The 21,906-nt window shown below is 39.7% G+C and overlaps 1 protein-coding gene and 1 long non-coding RNA gene across 3 annotated transcripts; both read right to left on the bottom strand.

Moving 5' to 3' along the window:
• Positions 1 to 4,298: 4,298 nt before the first annotated feature.
• Positions 4,299 to 21,490, bottom strand: LOC111334359 (endoplasmic reticulum aminopeptidase 1). 2 transcript variants are annotated; one of them, XM_022940072.2, is made up of 18 exons: positions 20,820 to 21,490; positions 19,842 to 19,995; positions 15,487 to 15,612; positions 15,218 to 15,338; positions 14,798 to 14,952; positions 14,388 to 14,636; positions 13,911 to 14,042; positions 12,656 to 12,813; positions 12,335 to 12,420; positions 11,814 to 11,944; positions 9,583 to 9,638; positions 9,044 to 9,215; positions 8,533 to 8,612; positions 8,240 to 8,356; positions 7,098 to 7,265; positions 6,607 to 6,747; positions 5,668 to 5,749; positions 4,299 to 5,050 (listed from the first exon to the last, which is right to left on the bottom strand). In XM_022940072.2, the coding sequence occupies exons 1-18, from the start codon at positions 21,488 to 21,490 to the stop codon at positions 4,895 to 4,897; spliced, it is 2,955 nt and encodes a 984-aa protein (XP_022795807.2). In that variant the 3' UTR covers positions 4,299 to 4,894. The 2 variants fall into 2 exon arrangements, with proteins under 2 accessions (XP_022795807.2, XP_088603049.1); XM_088746923.1 differs by having other exon boundaries at positions 15,203 to 15,338; positions 20,820 to 21,482.
• LOC111334363 (uncharacterized) lies at positions 18,763 to 19,835 on the bottom strand. Its single transcript, XR_002695234.2, has 2 exons — positions 19,452 to 19,835; positions 18,763 to 19,125 (listed from the first exon to the last, which is right to left on the bottom strand). It is a non-coding gene; the product is annotated as an uncharacterized LOC111334363 (long non-coding RNA).
• Positions 21,491 to 21,906: the final 416 nt, after the last annotated feature.

The raw sequence follows: 21,906 nt of genomic DNA, 5'->3' as shown, positions 1-21,906 counted from the left end.
TTTCTGAAATTTATTGATTTCTTCTAGTTTAATCTTAAGGACACTGGATCAGTTGAATCCGATATCTTTGCCATCTCTGACAGTCAGGGTTCGCCCACGCAGATAAATTTGCGCACATCAATCATCAAGAAAATCAGCTAGTGATGGAATAAATATAAAACTGGCACGATAATATTCCGAGGAAGTTTTAAGTTAAGTGAGTAATATTTGGCCTTTTACAGATGGCCAATATTTCTCGCCTCGTGTCTTAAATATCAGAAACAGAAGTTTTTCGCAGTTACCGGCAACCGTATTGGCAACAAGGCATCTTTGATTGTACTTCGCTTATTTGGAAAATAAAAGTAATTGAATAAACAAAGGACGAGACCCTTGCATTTTCAAGAAGTTGAAATTCAAATGTAGAGGGCGAAATTTTAATTTCAGGCGCAATGAACAGTGGGCGAAACTTTCACATCTCAGTAGGAGTGTTTCAATCTCCGGTTGTTTTTCACAAAAGAGGAACAAATATCATTGAACGTCACTAAATTTGCCTAAATGTTATATTTTGACCTATTCCTTTTTCACGAGAACAGAAGAGGCTTGCTATGTTCGTCACGAATTGAGTCAGATCAATATTCAATAAGAGACGTCAGACCCTTAAGGAAAGTCACATCTATTCAATCTCCTACACGACACAGCCTTTCTTGGGGGAGAGTTGTGGTACCTACATTGTGGTCCTTACAAAACTGCACAAAATGAACATGTTTAGAAATGCTAGCACCTGATAAAAACTATTGGTGGATATCAGGCTCGTATCTATGAAAAGATGAGCTGTTGCTTTAAATGATTTTCTTCCATTTAAGTAATTCTCTTCATTTTCACTCTAGGCAATATCAATTGACGACTTCGGTATCTTAGCGACCACCATATGCTTTCGAAAAGAAGAGCTGTTAAATTGATAGAAGTTCGAGGATTCCTGCTTGGATTTGTCTGAAAGCACACTCAGCCATATCAAAGTTTAAATCTTTCTGAGAATTCTCTTTCCCTGAAATTTCCTTTTAGTCATACAATAATATTTCACGATTATATGAGAGTTTTCCATGTGTTTTACGCCCACGTCCTCCCCCCACCCCCCTCATTTGCACGGTTCTTACAAGGACAATCTCCAATTTAAAGACGTGTCTGACGTCAAACTACTTCACGGTGTTGTTGTTAAAAGGGTTTTGACTGGTCCTTAGTTTACATATTGAGAAACAGTGCCACGTAGACGTAAATTCCAATTTTAAGATCGTAGCAAGCTACGTTTTGCGCTTCAAATAGTAATTCCAGGAGACTGTTTTTGACGAGGTATTCCATTGCTCAGGATGAATAGGCCTTTCAGTGAGGCCAAACAAAAGAAGAACACTCTTAAAGTGCCTGAAGGGTTTAACCTGTAAGGCGAAGCCGGTAACATTCATTAACAACTGATTATAACTGAATAATTATGAATTTACGCCCACCGATAGACGATCAACAGTTTAATATCTCTAAGAAGTTGAAGTTTCCTTAGATCTTTCACCAAATATTACCTTCATTCTATCTTTTGATTCCATTTATTTATTCAATAACATTGAAAACTTTCCTAGTAAACCGAAGTCTCGATCTGCCTATGGTACTTTATCCTATATGTGCATATTTATCAAATTTAAAATGCCAAATGTAAACTTTCTTAGAACTGAGGCCGAAGTTTCCTTTAACCTACACAATTAAAGACCATTTCACTCTGCAAATGAAGGTGGCTATTTAGTGAAATCAGTTCTAATATTAATCGACTGACGCTCTTACAAGTCCTCAATGAGATCGCTAAAACCCGTGATGTGAAGCTGTCAACATTCACCGCAAAGTGACCATAATACAATAAATAACCGGATGCGCATTAATCGACGATCAACGGTTCAAATGCATTTGACTGGAAGTGAAGTCTCAACTTTTGAACTTAAGTAGTGCAGAGAACGATGAACTTTTGATGTAGAACTCGAAAGTCGCAAAGAACAGGTACTTCGTCGTCGCTTTGCCAGTTGTAGATCAAAACAGTATTTCATGAATCGTCTTCAAGAAATAACTGGCAGATTAATTAATAAGCCTTCTGGCTACGCTGTCGGTAGTTTATGTTTCTTACATGATTTTAACGAAGTGGCTCTCTAAACAGTACGTCCATGTATATAAGTAAAACATTAATGCACAAAAACACAGGGGGACAATCGAGGAGTAAGGAGTTCAGTGCTAAAGATAGACCCATGGATTAGGGATCAAAGTTATTGCGTTTCGTCATTGTGACGGCTACAGATGAGAGCACTTATTCTAAGAATTTAATTAGATATCCAGGCTGGAATAGGTGGAACTTTAAGGTAAGGCGAGGTCGTGAAACCAAAATATTTCGCGAGATGATGGAAAATAAAATACAACAAAATCACAATTTTTAATGATTTTATTTAAGAATGGAAACACGCATAGTTTTAGGTAGGAGAAAAAAAAACTTTAAAATGTTTGTATATGTAATAGGAGTATAAAAAGAAAAATTCTGATAGCCAAAATGAGACGAGGCCGTAAGATAAGTCATATCTGGCTGTCAGAGGAATTTTTTTAATCCAATTATTTCCAAAATTGGACAAACATGTAGTCCCCTTATTAATTAAATAGCTGGTCAGTTGTAATTGGACACTACACAGTCAAGCTATTATTCTTTAGTGTTTTAAAACTGTCCAATTATATGGATAAATTTGGATAGTTTGAATCCAAATTAATCCTTAATTGACAGTTTTTAAAAATTAAAGAAGATTAGCTATGCTGACAATTTCGGATTAACTACTCACTAGAAAAGAATACTTGTAAAATCATTTTTGTTTCTACGATGAAACTGTTACTAAATTAAAAATAGGGAAGCTAATAAATACGACCTTCACAAATGTGGGTGCAATTTCACTAAAAAAATGAGTCGTATATCAAGGATTTTCATCCGGCACAGCCCTACTGCCAATTCTAAATGTCTTTATTATATTATGTAGATATATGGAACCGAATATGTCTTTGGGTATATTGGGAAAGCTTTATAACCAAAATTAAGGACCATACCATGTTTTGTCCCAGTTCTTTTACGCTTCCCAATCCAAAGCAGTAACCGAAGGTCTGGTCAATCAAGTTCTATCGGTACTTAAGATACACTTATATTAGGTCTAGTTAATTCTATCGGTACTAAAGATATACTTCTATTACTTATGTTATACTTATATTTACTTATACTAGTAGGTTCAATGTGAAAGTGGGTGCTGGCGTCAGAGCTTGAAGGAGATACTTATAATTCCATTTGAAATAAACGGTATAATGGGGGGTTGGTGTGGCTTTTTTAAAGAGAATTACGATTTTTCCAACCAGTTTAGTTTTAAAGGGCTTTTGTGAAACAACAACAGAGCTCCAAAATTTTTGTCTTGAGTTAAGAGCTAACATTTCGCTGCTGCTGAAAGCACTAAGAAAAAAATTATCTCCATGAGATGGGACTTGATCGATATCTTGGCACCATCATAGAGCAGCCAAACACATAAAAATCTCTTGTATTCCTCGAGAGTCATCATTAAGCCGTTCATGACCTTGATGAATACTTCCACGAGCAATTAAAGACATCCATATCAAAAAATCACCTCGTTTATCGTGTCCTTGATTTCTAGCAGAGCGGGACGGCTGTACACAGCTATTGCTCGAAATCGATCGATATTTCCACGTGCATCTTATATGATATCATCACAAATACCCGGGATATAAAAAACGCAATCGACCGCGCATGTCTCCGATCTTACATTCGACGAATTTTGGCTTTTTCTCGCTATTGTAAGGAATAGGCTGGCCTCGCTAGGGCTCGCCAGCAATTACTTATATTACATTTACAGCCATTTTCCTTCATCAAATCATTCGGCTGTCATGCCTATGCTAAAGGAAATCGTGGCAAAAGATCACGACTAGAAGTTCTATATGCGTTAAGCTTTTGACACTGTAAGACGACATTGCATTGCACTCATGAAGTTCTCAACTTCACAGTCAAAGATTAGTAGTAGTTACGGTCATAACGAAAAAATGTATTTCCCAACGATAAGTTTCCGTCTAGAAACTTGAACCTAAGTCTGCAAACAGTGCTGCCTTTGATTATGAAAAAAGAAACTAAACACCAGCAAATCAAAACCTTAGAGACGAGCAAGAAGAGGAGCCAACAAGTGGAGGATTCCGAAGAGAAAATGTGTAAACCGTTCAGAGAAATGCCAAATGAATCGAAAAGAAGCCATGAAAAAAGCAACAGGAAAACTTACTTTAATATGTGTTCTCACCCAGTGTCAATTTGAATGCTTTTAGTTGAACTGAAAGAATAACAATGTCTTAAATGGCCACACCATCCTCGTAAATTTCCTTCCAAATACGAACTTCGGTTATGCAGCCGAACATGACTTTTAACCCAACAATTTTATTAAAAAAAATAGTCTGCCGGCTTTTAGTCTATAGTTCGATAAGATCATTGTGACATGTGATCCAAACCATTTATCTCAACACAGGGGCGTGGCCAGGATTTTTCAAAGGGGGGGTCACAGAGGCTACTTACCATTTACACCGCTGCTCTTCCGCGTGTATCAGCGGGCTCAGTCGTATTATCGCGGCATGAAGGTCCATATTAACTAAATACAAGAGCCATTGACGAAAATACTTTACAAAAAAACAAATTTTAAAAAAGTGGGCTTTTCAACAATGGCTTTTACGGCCAAGATATTGTCATGGCGTTTTCGCCACCTGAATATTGTAGGTTGTTTGCTCTAAAGAAGGCCTACCAAGGGGGGGTCATGGGCACCCCAGGACCCCCCCGTGGCTACGTCCTTGCAACACAGTCTCTAAAATAATACTACTTGACGTCGGTTTGGAGGAAGTTTTTCAACCATTCATAGACCGCTGGTCCGTGCTCTTTCATCCACTTTATATTTCCTTCTATACTTTCCAGACTTTGACGAACAGCCCTCTCCCCAGATCCTTGGTCAACCTTTGCGAAAAACTGGCTCACCTATGAATACAAACATTATAAAATGGATGAATAAACTGGCCACTGGCACCTTCATGTTGCGCGAGTTTGGTCTTAAATTAATCCTGTGATTTCAACACGAACCTGTGCTAGACGTTCACTCGAGTTCAAAATCAAGTGCATGATTTCAAAGTAAAACTGAATAATACTCGACTCAATTTAAGGTTATGCTCAAGTCAAGTGCCCAAGCCAGAGCTTTTCCCGGTTCTATAGCATGAAGGGACTAAAAGTATCGCAATTGCCCCCCTGGATGCATGAGATGCCAGTTCATCGAGAGGCTTCCCCCCTGCATTACTTCATCAGGCTTCACCCATTTGTATTCCTAGGTTGCGAGAAGCACTACGAAAGTTTAGTGTCTTGCCCAAGAAAGCAGTCCAATCACCCAGTCAGGTCTCGAACGCAGACCACTCGACCAGGATTCCAATGCACTGACCAATAGGCCACCAAACCTCTCACAATTGCAATTACTAATACCTGCGAACTGGCTGCAGCGTAAGTTAAAAATGCACATGAAACGATTTTACAAGTTTTATTCATTAGAATGGAATAAATGGACACATCTAATGACAACTTTCCAAAAAAGTGATGATGTTTCTCACCTGGGTTTTCATTTCCCTTGTGTTAAAGTGAGCAGTGTTAGACTTGATCAAACGACTAAAATCAAAAGAGCCGACCCCATATCTACCGAGAGAGGTAAATGAAAGTGAATGGTGAAACAATTCTATAAAGTAACAAAGAAATGCATATTGTAGCGGAAATTCAAAAGAGAAAAATGAGCAAAGATTCAAAATCAAAGCGGAAATCGACCTGAGCAGTTTTTTTGCTCTGAAACAATTTTTTTGCAGTAAAGCACTATTTAAGCAATAGTGAAAATCAGACCTGAAACAAATTCAGGCCTGTACGGGATTCGAACCACTGACCTCTGCGATACTAGTGCAGCGCTCTAGATACTAGATACTAGAGCGCTGCACTAGTATCGCAGAGATCAGTGGTTCGAATCCCGTACAGGCCTGAATTTGTTTCAGGTCTGATTTTCACTATTGCCTAAATAGTGCTTTACTGCGAAGGATCGTGCACATATACGTTTCATAACCGCAGTTCATATATATGTATTTCATATGTTTGTTGTTTAAACAATTTTTTGAAACATCTTTGTCGGTGAACAGCTCGTATGCAGCTCGCACACAGTGGTAAAACTCGAGCTCACTTTGTGATTTACCTAAAAAGTTATTGTCGACTTCGTCGGTCTGGAATCTTGGCTTTGATTTGTATATGTGTGTGTGTGTGTGTGTGTGTGTGTGTGTGTGTGCGTGTGCACTGACACACACATGAAGTTCTTTTCATCGTCTTCTCCCCCCCCCCCCCCACAAATATTTCTTGAGCGGAGAGACTTGAGCTTACTCAGATTAGGGAACTATTTGTTCGAACGATCTTCACTTACCTAACTTAACCTTATTAATCAAAGTGAGGTCTAAGACGTGTAAGAAAATTGTTGTCAAAGCTGTTATTTATAGTTGCGATTCAAGGAAATCTTTTACCTTTGATACAATTCATAGTAATTATCTTGTACAAACTGCCACGCCAATAAACTCCCCTGAGGATTGCGGGCTATTGAATCTATGACAGACACGGAGTCCTGAGAACGAATCTTAGTTTCATCCAATGAATACGTCAACAATCTGAAATAAAGAAAAGTAATTAGCTCATGAAAATCAACAGCTGCCTGCAGTAATATCTTTGAAGTTGTCATCAGAATCATCACCGTCTTCGCCATTGTCGTCGCTAACCTCACATTTTATTAAAATTCTCTGATAGTTTCAGACCCTCGCACAGCTAGTTTCAGATCTCTTAAGCGCGCCCACTTCGAATTAGCCGCCATTGAAAAAAAAAAAAAGACAAACAAACAAACGAGCAAACAACAAAGAAACAAAAAACGATGAAAAAAGGCAATCAATGAAAATTAGGAAGAGGGTTTTAATTTCGAAATTCTCAGTATACAAATTCACATTGAGGTATTTCCACTTCTTACCTTTTCAAAATGTCTTCATGTCGACTGCTTGTGAGCGCGTACATTAACTTTCTCTTTTCCGATGGAACTGTTTCAGCTTGGTATTTATTGAAAACTTTTGTCCACGTAGAGTCATTTGCCTCTCTTAATCCAATCGCGTAGATGGCGTCACGCACATTCGGCGAAATCCTATAGAAAAAGTAAAGTGGAATAGAAAGATGTTCGGTTCATGTGTCACGAGTGTCCAAGTAATCTGAGTAGGCAGCGGTTTCGAGTTTGCTTTGAAGGGTTGAGCGTTGGAGCCGCGAAAAATGGTATTTCTAGCAGCGGAACATCGCGGAACAGGCAGAAACAGCTATTTTGCTGGCACGGGTCAAAGGACTGGGTCTGTTTTGGTGGAGTTATGGGTAGTTAATTGTGATCTATAGTGCTGTGCGTTACGAATTTGAATCAGTCTAGGTCAGCACCATTTCTCTGATACCCAAACTTTGTTTGTAATTTTTGTGGTTTGTGTTAGAGTTATACTGTGCGTGGGTGTGGGTTTCTTTGGGAAGTTGTGCAATAGACTGGGTTCGAAGTTCGTGCTGACCTACAGGCCCCTGTATCTACACTTGTGTATGTGTTTCTTTGTATAGTGTAAGCAGAATCTGATGAAAGCCGAAGTCACGAGATGTCTGGAACATGAAAATATAAAGCTCTTCTGTTGTTCTCGGCGGCTCGACTACCTACATTTTCACTGAGCGCCCAAAAAACCGCCAATTGCGCTGGCTTGAATGGAACCAAGGGTCTTCATATTAATTGGTGACCACAAGAGATTAAAAAGTGCTTATAATCCCTTGGTTAGAAGCCCAACCAATAAGCTAATGAAAACGGGATAGTCAGCTGACCCATAAATTAAACTCCATACATGTGTGATATGGTTTCTATACATATTTCTTGCGAGAGCGACGTCATAAACTTCCTCGCGTTGTGGTTCCGAAAGTGAGAGAAAGAAGGTTTTAAAATGTTTTCTCGCATGATCGACGGTGTATTACAATTTTTTGGGACACACTACACTAGTTTTGCCGATGGCAAGTAGAGCATATTACGTCGTTAAATAAAATGAGCACATCCGCTGGTTTACGTTGTAATTTTATTATACTACGAGAGAAAGAGTTACTCACGGTACGCTTTTATCTAGCCAGTCATTGAAAAACTTCATAGCTTCGGCTGTGTAATTCTGTTCACCCTCCGGATCTTCATAAATGGCGGCCACTTTCAACAGAACAGGTCGAAGATATCTACGATAATAAAGGTACCACGAAAAAGCTTATCGATACAATTCTTTGATTCAGTCACCTCCTGCTATGGTAAACATATTTACCATAGCTTTGCGATATTTCTGTAGATGGAAGAGAAAAACGTTTCTCGGATTGAGGACAACACCGTGACACAAACTAAGTACAACGCATCACACCTTGTCAAATGTGGATCTTCTTTTCTTTCTTTCCAGCTTAATTCAGCAGCGATACTACGAAGCAGGTACGAGACATATTTCTAAAGAATGACAAAATATTCCAATGTAACTGTCTGCTGACATAGTGGAGACGTTACAGTGCTTACAGTACAGCGCAGCTAAATCTGATGATCCATGGTTCAAGTCTGTTCCGACCTGCCACTCACTGGATTTGTTCTCGGTTGTTCCGAGTTTACCTCCTCGACTGCTCTCAATTGGTAACCAACTGGTCTGCCCTCTTTCAGCTGATTTTTAACCACGTCATTTGTTATTTGAGGTATTGGAATCACTGTCTGCTCGGGGTATGTTCAGTCAAAATAACTCTCCTATAAACAGGTTGGTTACAAACATGCATTCATTTATTACCTAGCATAGGTTCTGGAGATAGCCCTTTAGAAATGAAATTATTACAAAACATTAAAACTCACACAGAACGGTTGCCAAAAAATATAATGTGTATAATTTCTATCACCTTATACGTGGGATAGTAATCTGTTGATCCATTCATCAGAGAGTCGTAAGTGGAAAATTGTGTTGCAAAGTAACCCATGTTATCAAGCGCCGACATCCACGGGACATATTCTCTTTCTTTTGTTAGATACGAAGTGAGACTTAGGGCCACTTCATAATCCAACAGGCCACTCCTAGCGGTGAACATGAGAAAAAAAGGGAAATATTAGAATTTTCACACCCTGTGAAATCACTGAAGAACATCATGTTTCGCTTTATACCAATATAGCGGGCGCATAAGAGGCAGATACCAGTTTATTCAGTATGCTTGTACCTTTGTAGCTTACTCCCCTTTTCCCCATCTCCTAACCTAATTTGTACTTTTGGCCTCGAGGTATTCATTCCACGCGCTAATGTCTTTTTATCCTTGGGATTAACCTTGGTTAGGTTACCATAGCAACTGACCTCCTTATTTCTGATTAAAATACTCTTCTCCTAACTAGTCGACAATAACTTAGAAACATAAAGACACGAGCAATGAAAAAAAAAATGGTTATTTACCGAGCAAGATTCAAAGCATCGTCTAACAGACCTGAGCGGTCCACGGCACTCAATACCTGAGCGAAATACAACAACCGCACTTCACTAAAAAGCATATTTAATTACGCATAAGAGCTAACTGACACCACTTATAAGGGGCAGGTTTGTTCGAGTGAAACTGGGTTGGTGATTTTGTATCAAATCTATACGGTTTTTTTATTTTTTTTATTTTTCTTGCGAAGGTAGCATTTTTCATTTCATTTTCCATCGCTGTTTTCCACAAATATGTTGTTCGTCTGTCGTATTCGACAATCACCCTGACACTTCAAAAAGTCAATGTCTATACTTAGGAAGACGCCTCGAGAGGCCTGCCCTTGACTTGAAGAAGCGTCCACATGCTAGACAGGGACGGGTTGGTACTGTACTGGCTGCAGACGCTACTCGCGCCTTACGAATGGCTATTTTTTTTGGACTCTTGAATCCGCTTGTTTTCAGAAAAACGTGCACCAGATGATACTGCACTGCGCCAGGCGGGACGGTCAGCTGCAAGGGCTTCCCAATTTTCAACATTAACGTTGAATTCTTTGAGGGTGACTTTAAGAGAGTCTTGATAGCTCTTCTTTTGACCGCCAAATTTGCGCTTTCCTTCTCATAGTTCACCGTGGAGAAACTGTTTTAGCAGTCGATTGTCAGGCATTCTGACATCATGACCAACCCATCTTGGTAGAGCTTTCAGGAGCAAGGTGTAGACGCTTAGAGGCCCGGCGCGTTCAAGAACCTCTGTATTAGGGATCTTGTCCTGCCATGTGATGTGCAGAAGTTTTCGGAGGCACCTCATGCCAAAAGTTTTAAAGAAACTGTGGTGCTGCGTCGGTAGGGGTAACAAGGTAATTTGGTTATATCAACTAAGTTGAAATTGTAACTTGGCCACGGTAAAGAGTTAAAAAGCTGACGTTTCGAGCGTTAGCCTTTCGTCATTTGCTCTGACGAAGGGCTAACGCTCGAAACGTCATCTTTTTAACTCTTTACGGTGGTCAACTTACAATTTCAACTTAGTTGATATGACCAAATTATCCTGTGGAAGTAGTTTTGTTATCTTGCACGGCGCTTATAAACTGTCTAAGTCTCGCTGGCAGAGAGGAGTGTGGTAAGGACCATTACACTGTTGACCTTGAGTTTGCTGTTGAGGCTTAGTCCTCTGCGATTCCACACACTTTTCCTAAGTCTCCCGAATGATGCACTGGCTTTGGCAATTCTGTTGTTGATCTCTGTGTCTATATCTGCTTTTTGCAAAAGTGTGCTCCCTAGGCGGGTGAAGTTTTCAACAGCGGGTAGTTTCTGGTCTTAAACGGAGACAATTGGTTCTTCATACTGTTTGCCTGGTTCTGGCTGGAAAGGGACTTCAGTTTTCTTCACGCTGACAGTGAGTCCAAAATTATCACATGTCCTAGAGCAGACATTTACCTGGTGTTGCATCTTTCCCTCAGTTTTCGCATTCAAAGCGCAGTCGTCGGCAAACAAGAGGTCCCTAACAACAGTCTTGTGGAATTGTTTTTACAGCTTTAAGGCGGCTAAGCTTGAACAGTGCTCCATCAGTCCTGTACCTTTGGAATGCCTTCTTCCGTGTGGTCTTGAAAGGCATCTAGCAACATTGCTGAAGAGCGTTAGGGCAAGTTCACAGCCCTGTTTCACACCGTTCGAGACTGGAGAAGGCTTGGACTCTTCACCATCGTCGAGGACTTTTACCATCATGCCATCATGAAACTGTCGAACCATAGTGGTGAATTTGTCTGAGCAGCCAAATTTCTTCACGATTCGCCACAGGCCCTCTCTGCTGACAGTGTCAAAGGCCTTTGAAAGATCTACAAAGATCATGTAAAGGTCGCTGAACTGCTCTAGGCATTTCTCTTGAACGGTTAGCGTGCTACGAATATCATGTCGGCGGTTACACGTTAAGCTCAGAATCCACACTGACTTTCTGGAAGCAGACCAGTTTCGAGATACTGGAGGAGACGGTCGAGGAACACTGGAGAGAGTATCTTGCCGGCTATTGACAGGAAGGAGATCTCCTGTGATTGTCACATGACTGGCCTTTTCTTTTGTACAAATAAATATACTTCATTGGCGGCAAAACTAATCTCTTCTATCACTTGACTGGTTAAATCAGTGACTACATCTCCAACATGGAAAGACACGTGAAATTTAATCAATCTACCTCAAATGAAATAAATCTCGCAAGTGACGAGTATTACCTTGTGGTCAGTATGAAACTGACGAACTAGTTTGTCCCAGTTTTCTTTTCCATAATTCACACGATAGAATCCAGTTTGTCCAGCATTCATTTTTATCCAGTCCTTATCATTGAATTTCGTGCTAAGATTAACTGCAATAAGTCAAACCAAGAACGAAGATATTAATTGGTTAAATTTACATACTGTCTTTCACATTACGCAGGAAAAGTGTAACACTTTCAAACTACTTTAAAAGTTATACAACCCTCTATGTAAAATGTCTTAGACACTTGGAGTAAATAAGAAAACTGGTTAAGGAGCTTTGAGAGCATGTTGAAAAAGATATTTTATCCGTTTTGGCATCAATAGTTTGTTTGTTTATTCTGGATATAAAAAGTCCTGGTTCCAGCACTGCACACGGTCAATTGAGTTTCACAGTTCACTCTACTGTAATAAGCCCCTTCTCCACCCCGAAGTATACTACCTATGTATAGTGCAAGTGGGCGGAGAAATTTGTAAATCTCAGTCAATAGATTGGTTACCTTCCTTCGTTCTCTCCCTCATCCAAACCAATTTCCTCTTTTTAGATTGCTGCGTTATGTAAGTTAAGGGAACTACCCACATTGGTCTGTAAAAATAAAAGACAACAGGTTGTAAAGAAAAGAAACCATCCCCAGCCTAAACTTGAGAGAAGAAAACGGAAGAACGCGAAGGAACTCTAAAACCAAGGACGAGAGTACTAACAACAAACTAAAGCAAAGTAAAAACTAGGAATCTAACACAGGCCTCGTCACTTCGCCAACTGGGGCCCTCCTTACTTTGTTTCTGGTACCAACAAAAACTTAACAAGTCTTCACACCTACCGACTGTCAGGTGAAGTTGTTGGCTTTTTATCGCTACTATGTATAAGAAAGTGTTGCTGTTCTGTGTACAGTACAGTTTTATTTCTCCTGACGGTAACAACAGGGAAACCCATTTGACTTGTCCATGATGTCATCATTTCTGTGACGTTGAGCCCATCCTGTCCAAGAATATCATATTTAATATCCACTATCTGCTATATTACTTTTAATCGCTAGATTCCTGATGAAAAGAACGCAGACAAGATCTTCAAGACAGTAGAATATTGTTTATACCGGATTGGGAGCGAACAAGGTGTGGTCTACGAATTGCATTGGTTTCTATCTGTAGTGCTACGACTAAGTATCCTCATGTTATCCTCGGTTCAATCCTTCAAAACATCTTTGCAACCTCTTAGTTAGATCATTTTCAATTCAAAGGTCTGGCGTTCTCCATATAATAATCTTTGCAATCCCCAGGATCCATGTAAAATTCCGCGACCGAGGGCGTATAAACCAGCCTTAAAACTAGCGTGTTTACTGGGAAAATCCGCGCTGCCTTGTTACATGAGCGCTCATCAACGTCATCAATGCTCGCACCGATAAACTGATTAAAAATCACGAGTGGGTTAACTGCCCCTCTGGCAATTAAGCGATATTCATCCATTTTAATATAGGTAGAGACATTTTCGAGTTAAGTAAACGGACAATCCACCTTTTCCTCTCAAATGCTGAGATAAGAACTGCAATAAGAAATAAGCTAACAGGCTTAGTTTCAGAACGGAAGTTATCACATACTAATGAATAAAGGGGGGTAATTTTCTAAAGAAACTGTGGTGCTGCGTCGGTGGGAGTAACAAGGTAATTTGTTTTTATCAGCTACGTTGAAATTGTAAATTGGCCACTGTAAAGAGTTAAAAAGCTGACATTTCGCTCTGACGAAGGGCTAGCGCTCGAAACGTCAGCTTTTCGACTCTTTACGGTGTCCAATGTACAATTTCAACTTAGTTGATAAAATCAAATTACCTTATTACATACCAAGTACGGTTATTTCCACATGTGGACGCAGGCCAACGTTTACAATGACTGTAACATCATACGTATCTAATACCGCAGTTCAAAATATATGAAGTTCATATATTGATTGTATGTGATACAATGGATATATGAAGTTCATATATTCATTGTATCTGATACAATGGATACATGAAGTTCATATATTCATTGTATCTGTAACAGTTCGTAGGTGAGATCACTTCACCTGTCTCATGATCATTACCTGAGTAAGACTCCGCCAAAGATCATTTGTCTGTGCGTTGCTAAAGCTGTATTTCTTCAGATATTTTTGTAATCCTTGGAAGAAAACTTCGCTTCGCAGGACATCTTCTAACATTCTGATTATAGCTGCGCCCTGAAGAAACAACAATTTGTGAATGAAAAGTTTATACACGCTAACTAAAGATAATTGCCCCTGATTTTCTTGTGACAGCGTCATGGAAGAGCAATCAACCGCTGAACGGGAAATGATTTCTTCTCACCAAGGAATCAGATCGATTTGTTTCTCACACTGCCGAAAAAACGATATTTTTAACACCCAATTACGTTAATTTTCATTGCCTGAAATATAACGAGACCGTTTTAGTGTTGCTAAACACGCAACAGTTATGCAAGCCTCTGTATGTAAGTTAGAGAGCTTGCTGAGATAAATTACCCTAGCCGGGTTTTTAATTTATCAATTTCAGAGCGTTCTGCTAACCTTATCGTAAGAAATGGAATCAAAGAGAGCATTAATTTGCGCTGGGTCTTTCACTTCAGCCATTATTGGGTGAGAGTTACTGAGCTGATCCTCACTCATTGCTCCCTGGAAGTTCTCATAAATGGATAGTTCCATCATTTTCCAGTCTGGTTGGGTGTGGTTTACTCCCATAAATTGCATGAAACTGGCAAATCCTTCGTTAAGCCAGAGGTCATTCCACCATTCCATAGTTACCAAATTACCAAACCACTGTAAGTTGAAAAATAACGTGATAAACGTGTTAAAAAAAGGAAAATAACTACCGTCAATAGATTAGGTACACCAGAACCAATAACTGAACCAAGAAGACAACACGCGCAATAAAGAAGTTTGATCAATCGCGTAAAAAATTTTTATCTCAACACACGAACCTGATGAGCAAGTTCGTGTGCAACAACTACAGCCACTCTTTCCTTGTTTGAATCTGAAGATTTGTTCTGCTCGTATAACAGAGATGTTAAACGATATGTGATCAAACCCCAGTTCTCCATGGCACCAGCGGCAAAGTCAGGAATAGCTACAAGATCTATTACAGAAGAACAAGAAAATTTTTTTCTCATTTAATATTTCAATACTTTAGTAAAAAAATCAGTCTATGTTTCCTAGTTATTAAGGCTTTTAGAGCGTTCGAGAAAGGGTAGACTTTACCACACTCCCTGAAGACTTGAATCACACGGTTGGAATCAAAATAAATAACCCTGAATCTTTAAGCACTCATAAATTACCGCAAAAACTCTGTATCGTGCTTCATATGTTGCTCTTACTCCAATACCTACATGAGTTGTAAATACCTTGCTTTGGAAGTGGATAGTCCACCTTGAATATCGTTTCATAATACTCCAGAACCTCTACAGCAACATTTAAAGCAAATTGACCTCGATCAATCTGCTCTGGTGGAGCCCACACACTGACCTAAGTGAAACACGTTTATCAATAGGATAAGTGAGTTGTAGAATCATGTAAGAGATTATTTTATCATGTCGTAATATGTTAGGTCTCATCTATTCTTTACCTTTTTGTGGACACGTTCCACATTCAAGTAGACTGAATTGTAGCTTACCTTCACTCCTTTTGAAGTTTCCTTCGTTATATTCTTAAAATCGCAAACGATAAATGCTACCAGATACGTGCTCATCTTCACACTTTTTCGAAAGTGATCCGTGCAAAGCTCTACCTTGTCATTGCACTAAAACATACAACAAAAATCATAAAATCACATCTAAATATCACACCACAAACTTCACGTCAAAGACGTCACCCAAACTAAAAGAGGGAAATGAATGAAGGGGTTAAGTTTCTAAAGACACTACAGGAGTATGCCGTCTGTTTCTCCTAATCCTGACCCTTCTTTAAACCAAAAGATGATATTTACCACGCACGTTTTCAATACTGGCCCTTAAAATCCATACACGTTATCAGACCTAGCTTTCCAAAGCTGTACGTCATTTGCAAATCGTTGTGCCTTGTTGTAGCAATATTAGGCTTCACATCAGCGTCCAAGAGAGGAAATGGCTGAATTCAACGAAAAATTAAGATCGAAGAGTATATTTTGGTAGCTTTTCTTCCGCCTCCCGGTTGGCTCAATTGGTTAGAGCGCCGGATTGTGTTGTGCGCGAGGTCGAGGGTTCGAGCCCCGGCCGGACCACTACTCATGGTCTTAAAATAACTGAGGAGAATTTGCTACCTTTCTATAATATCAAGGAATGGATAGACTATTCTAGTCTTCTCGGATAAGGACCAAATAAACCGTAGGCCCCGTCTCCTGCAGGGTTAGGGGTAAGAGACGTTAATTTCCCACGCACGAGATTACTGTATGGTGGATGTCCTCCTCGGGGATGGGTGGGAAGGTGAGACCTCGTTACTGAGCCGCCTTATAATGCTGACGTCCGATCTCAACCTTAATTGGCCCTGAAAAGCCCTATGGGGAGTGGTCAATTAACCTATGTCTGTATGTATGTATTCATTTAGAGCTCGAGGGGAGATAAGGTTTAGGCCAAGACCGATCAAAAATCCATACTCCTTAGGGTAAATCGTACCTATATAGGTAAGGTAGGGGGGTATTAAGCCCCCTTAATGCTAATTCCTGCCAATGAAGCATAGAGGGGTGGGAGTTTTACTGCACAACCCTTCCTTGTCCACTGATTATCACTTATAGAAGTTCTTATAGTAGAGAGCTTTAGATTCGAGTGCGAGAACGAGTACGAGTACGAGTTTTAACCGCGCGAGATCTGGCACTAGTATCTCGTACTCGTAGTCGTGCTGACGAAAATTGTAACTTTAGATTCTAAACAAATGTATCGATCCGAGTGCGAGGGTTTTACTGTAACAATCTCGCCATGTTTAGCCAAAAAAACTATCCTATTAGCATCCGTTTACCTCCTTTGCGATTTATGAAATCACAACGATGGGAGGCAACATCCTTACAAGCAGTATGAAAGGATTGACGATGTTTTTGACGCCATTTCTCCTGAAGAGTTTGTAGCCGAGCTCAGGTTTGTCATCACAGGATTGCCTCTCCTTCTTCGGGCATTAGCAATTCCAGAAATGTTTACTTGTGCCAATGGCACGGTATGTTCAGGAACGAAAGGGCCGTTGATTTTATTGAAACTTTCTTCTTACCCATGTCGTCTCTCGGATATGATTCCTCGCTTTGTTCAGTGCCCGAGCTGAGCTTAATCTTCAACGAGGTGATCAGCTTTACTTACACGAACCATGGATACTTGCTCAGAGATCTCGATCAACCCTGGCTGAGTAGCCAACATCTGGAAGACTTTGCTCTTGCTGTCCATGGAAAGGGAACAGCTCTTGAGAATTGCTAGGGGTTTGTAGACCTGACAGTTCGCCCAATTTGTCGCCCAGGAGAGAACCAGCTTGTACCCAGTGGGCACAAAAGGGTACATGCCCTAAAGTTTCAATCATTTGTTGCGCCAAATGGTTTAATAGCCAATTTGTATGGACCAGTTGGTAAGCTAATACGCTTATTTGCATCGTTCTGCTGTAATGCCTCCCCTTATTTAAGCCCCCAAATTTGAAACTGAATTGAAGTGTCACGACCGTAAATCCTCGAATAAGCACCCCCTTCGTATAAGTTCCCCTCCTATCGACCAAAAATTTAAAATAAGTACCCCCCTCAAATAAGTGCCCCCTCCCCTCCCCTCATTTTGTGGATGAGTAGTGAGAAAGCAAAGGATGCATGGTTTTCATCGTGTAGTATTAGATTTGTACATTGCACTAATGGTGAGTTAAACTCTAGGATCAGTTTTTTTACGTCAATAAATAGTTAATTTTGTTTATGTTTAGATGATGTATTAAAAAAATGGTCATGTCAGGCCACCATTTGGGAAAAATTAAATAAGCGCATTTTCTCATAAATTTGAATTAAGCTCCCTGGGCGCTAATTGATTTGAGGATCTACGGTATCTACACCTAGAGGAGTGGGCTGGAAAGATCAAAGCTATCAGGAAACATTTTCGGTAGTCAGCCCCTTGGTAAGAGCTTCATTAAATGTAGCCTACCCTTGAATCCTTACACAAATATCTATAACCCAGCCCCTACTAAATCAAAATGGCTATTAACCAATTAACTTGGAAAATCAAAAAAAAATTTAAATCACAGTTTGTAACTCAACAGTTACCTGCAGCTACAAGAGTGTTATAACACTAGCTACTGATATAAATCCAAGTATGTTTACTCTATAAATTTTCATTTCAGAGGGTAAAAGGCATGATGCTGGTATGTTAAGAATGTTTGGCCTCCTTCATAACCTTCAGCAGCATTCATTTGATACCAGTGGACAACCACTGTGTATATATGGCGACCTCGCCTATCCACTCAGATTCATCTTGAAGGATGAAGTAAAGTCAGGGAAGCTGTGGAGTGGGTGTTTAGCAACATAGTAACATACTTCGCTTTCCTAGATTTTAAGAAAAACTTAAAGATTGGATTAAGTCCAGTAGGTGTAATGAATTCAGTGGGTGCTCTGCTTCGGAATGCACGTATCTGCTTTTATGGATCAACTACAAGCACCTATTTTGATGTTCAACCTCCTACATTAGATGATTATTTTCAGGTTTAAAGTTCTTGATTTGCTACATCATAGTTAGTACCAACTATGGCTACATTTAAGCAATGCAATTTGGCAAAGTGATGAGAAGATAAAAGAGAAGAAGTGAACCAAATTATAATTGTAATTATATTTTCTGCTTGTAAATTTCTATGTATAGTTAGCAATGAAAGGAGTAATTGATGAATATGGGATGTGGATCCATGGCCATCAATTTTTTTTCCTTTATGGAGAATTTTCAAATCTAAATTAATTTACTTGAGAAAATCAAAATTGTAAATATGTATAATTTTTAATTTCAAAACAGCTGAACTGACTTTGTAATAATAATACAGTACATTTATATGATACAACTAAAAAGATGTAAAAATAATGTATTCAGATATTTTACCATACAAACTCTTCCTTAGTTTTCATTTCATAAATATAATGGTATTAATATGACAATAATTAATGAGAAGCTAATAAAATGTTTCAGCGTTCAAGGTTTTATTATAGTGTTCGGCGATTTTCGTCCAAGATATACCTCTCTCTTTTGAATCTGGTCAGTACTTGTGAGGCTCTTCAACCAGTACTTCTCTGAGAAGCATAGTTTCGTGTTTCCTTTCCAAATAAAAAGTTCTCGTTTCGCTATCGCTACGAATATAAGAAAGTCGGGAAAGTGTCAACCACATTACAACAATTCATTGTTTATATCCCTCATGTATGGTTAAAATTCAAAGGGTGAAAGTGCTTTTTAAGGCTCTCATTTTTCAATTTAAATTTATTCGACTGGCGATATGTTGTTTACGTGTGTAGACCTCAGAATTTCGTGAAAATAGGTCGACCAAAAAGTATCAAATATGAATGAAATCAGGGTTTGTAATAACATTCAATTCGATAAAACCTCTGTATAGGGCTTTAAGTTTGCTTTTGCTGACTTAGAAAAAGACTAGGGTAAGTTTAAAATACAAAATACTCACCTTTCGAAACTCGTTCTCTAGAGGACGACTTCTGGTCAAAATCTCGTTGTCGACGAGCGGCGGACGACGAGTTTCCCGCTTCCGTGACAGTGTCACGCAGAGCTACGCATGCGCAATGTGAGCACGCTAGTCAACTCGTACTCGTACTCGTTCTCGTACTCGAATCTAAAGCTCTCTAGTATTTCTAACAATTCGTCGGTATGCAAATTCCTGGGTGGAAAGACACCGTCAGTGTAGCGTCTTCTTGCTGAACAGCACTGGTGGCAACACAATAATTCAGCTGACCTTTTGCTCCTCGATTAGTCAGGGGCTTTGACTTTGGAGCACGCCTCTAACTTATGATCTACTGTAAACAATTTTTTTAGTGGCGAATCAAAGAGCTAAACTTACCCCTTCAATATGATCCAGCGGCATATTTGCCAACGCCACATGGCGTTTTTCTCGCGTGATGACAATGGTGAACTTTGCTTTCATGTTAGGTTCGTCAAAACAAGGAAAGGCATTCCTCGCGTCGGTTGCTTCGAACTGAGTGGTGGCAAGATATCTACATGCAGCGAAATAGATAATAAAAGATTACTTTTCGTAGCTATCATTATCATTTTTCTTCGTTGTTTTCTGTGCAGACGAAGCACGCGGGAACCCGCAAAGGCAGGCTGCCTGGAACAAGAACTTTGTGAAAACAGTTGTTTATCATGACTCCGCAGACAGGGTACATTTTCTTCGCTTTGAGCGGGTAAATCTGCAATTCTCAGCCTTCGTCAGAGCGAATGACGAAGGGCTAACGCTTGAAAGTATCAGTCCGCCGCTGTCCGCTTGCAAAACGGCCTCAGCTCGAAACGGATTTACACCTTTCACACGAATCATCACATCACACACTAGCCTGCAGAGCAGACGTAATTTGGGCGAGCGAGTGCTCAGTATGTGACCGCCACCTTTTATTTAAATGGCAGCTGAAGGCTGGATGGAGAAAGTAATTTGTACCAAGGGGGTGAGCATAGTTAGTTAGTAACCTTCCACTCTGACCCCAAATCAAAAATAGCGTTCGGATAAACGATCACAAGCTTATAACGTTAACTCGCCCGAATAAGACGCGTGTACTGCAGGCTAATCACAGTACAGTCTGACCTGCATGGTTTGGCACTGACCAAATCTGCACCAAGTTCTACGACAAAAGACTGCGTGACAAAATATTCCATGACTGAACACGGAAAAACATATGCAAATTTCTTTACGGAAGCCTAAATAATAGCGTACTTTATCAAAAGGGTTTTTCAATATGAATGAGCAAACAAACAAAAGACTTTTCACGATATAAAAGCAAAATATATTTCAAATAATCTGAGGATGGAACGAGTAGAAATTTCTCACCTTACTTCGCCCGATGAAGAATTATATGTGCTTAAGTAAAACCCAGACAGACCTCTATTCAACTCGGAGTGGAATTCGATGGACAAAGAGTAATTCTTGCCTCGTTCAAGTTTGCTGTTCAGCATAATGCAGATCATTTCCCCTGAAAGTCGAGAGATTTTCGTAATTCCCATAGGTTTTGAATTTTTCTTCTCAATCCTGTCTGGAACAAATGATACTTGAACATTGGAATAATGAAGTTTCTTTCCAGCGTGAAGTGTGATATTGTTCGCGACTTCATTGCAGTAAAGCAAAACATCAACTTTTCCTGAGAATTTAAAAGTTGTCAGATTAGGATGTAAATACACACGATAGTCTATCGGCGATAGATGTCTTGGCAGCCTCAATGAAAGAGTGTCGGCGTGATGATTGAGCGCTTTGTTGGTTGAACCCGGCCGAATGTAGACAGCTAGAAGCACAATAACAAGAACCAGTACAAATGAAACGACACCAATGATCGCTGCCCTTTTTGGATTAAGTTTGGAGCACCAGGGTATCCCTTTTCTCTCAGATTCGTCACCTTCCCTGGGCAAAAGTGAAACTGAAATGTCGTCTTTAAATTCCTCGTCAAATTCTGAGGAGTAAAGGCCATCTTCCTGGTCCGCCATCTTGCATATAAATGTCGCTAACATTAATTTATGCAAGCATGGTTATCCAGTTGTTCCCAGACTCAACTCTCCTTCTGGAGAATAGCCAACGCCTCACACTGGACAAAAGTGGTCGAGAATAATTTTGTCGGCCGGGAAATAATTTTGTCTTTCGAGATATATGTTTCATGGTCCAGAAATATTTTTGACGATTGAGAAAACTTTTTCATTGGTCGAGAAATAACTCCCTCTGACGAGAAATGTTTGTGGTATGTTCATAAATATTTTAAAGAATCGAGAAAACTTTTTCATGGGTCAAACAATTTTTTCACTGGTTGAGAATTTTTGGTAGATCGAGAAATAGTTTTGTTGATCGAGAGTTTTTTCGCCGATCGAGAATTTTTTTCGCCGATCGAGAAATTTTTTTGCCGATCGAGAATTTTTTTTGCCGATGGAGAATT

This window comes from Stylophora pistillata, chromosome 1 (assembly GCF_964205215.1).
Source record: "Stylophora pistillata chromosome 1, jaStyPist1.2, whole genome shotgun sequence".
NCBI lineage: Eukaryota > Metazoa > Cnidaria > Anthozoa > Scleractinia > Pocilloporidae > Stylophora > Stylophora pistillata.
Note: the sequence above shows the minus strand (reverse complement) of the source record. Positions and strands in the feature narration are given on the sequence as shown.

Coding starts and splice junctions, on each gene's coding strand:
- LOC111334359 (XM_022940072.2), bottom strand. CDS start 21,490: ATGTTAGCGACATTTATATGCAAGATGGCGGACCAGGAAGATGGCCTT. Junction 15,339..15,486: donor AAACTTCAAAAGGAGTGAAG/GTAAGCTACAAT, acceptor TGTTTCACTTAG/GTCAGTGTGTGGGCTCCACC. Junction 14,043..14,387: donor ATTCCATTTCTTACGATAAG/GTTAGCAGAACG, acceptor TTGTTTCTTCAG/GGCGCAGCTATAATCAGAAT.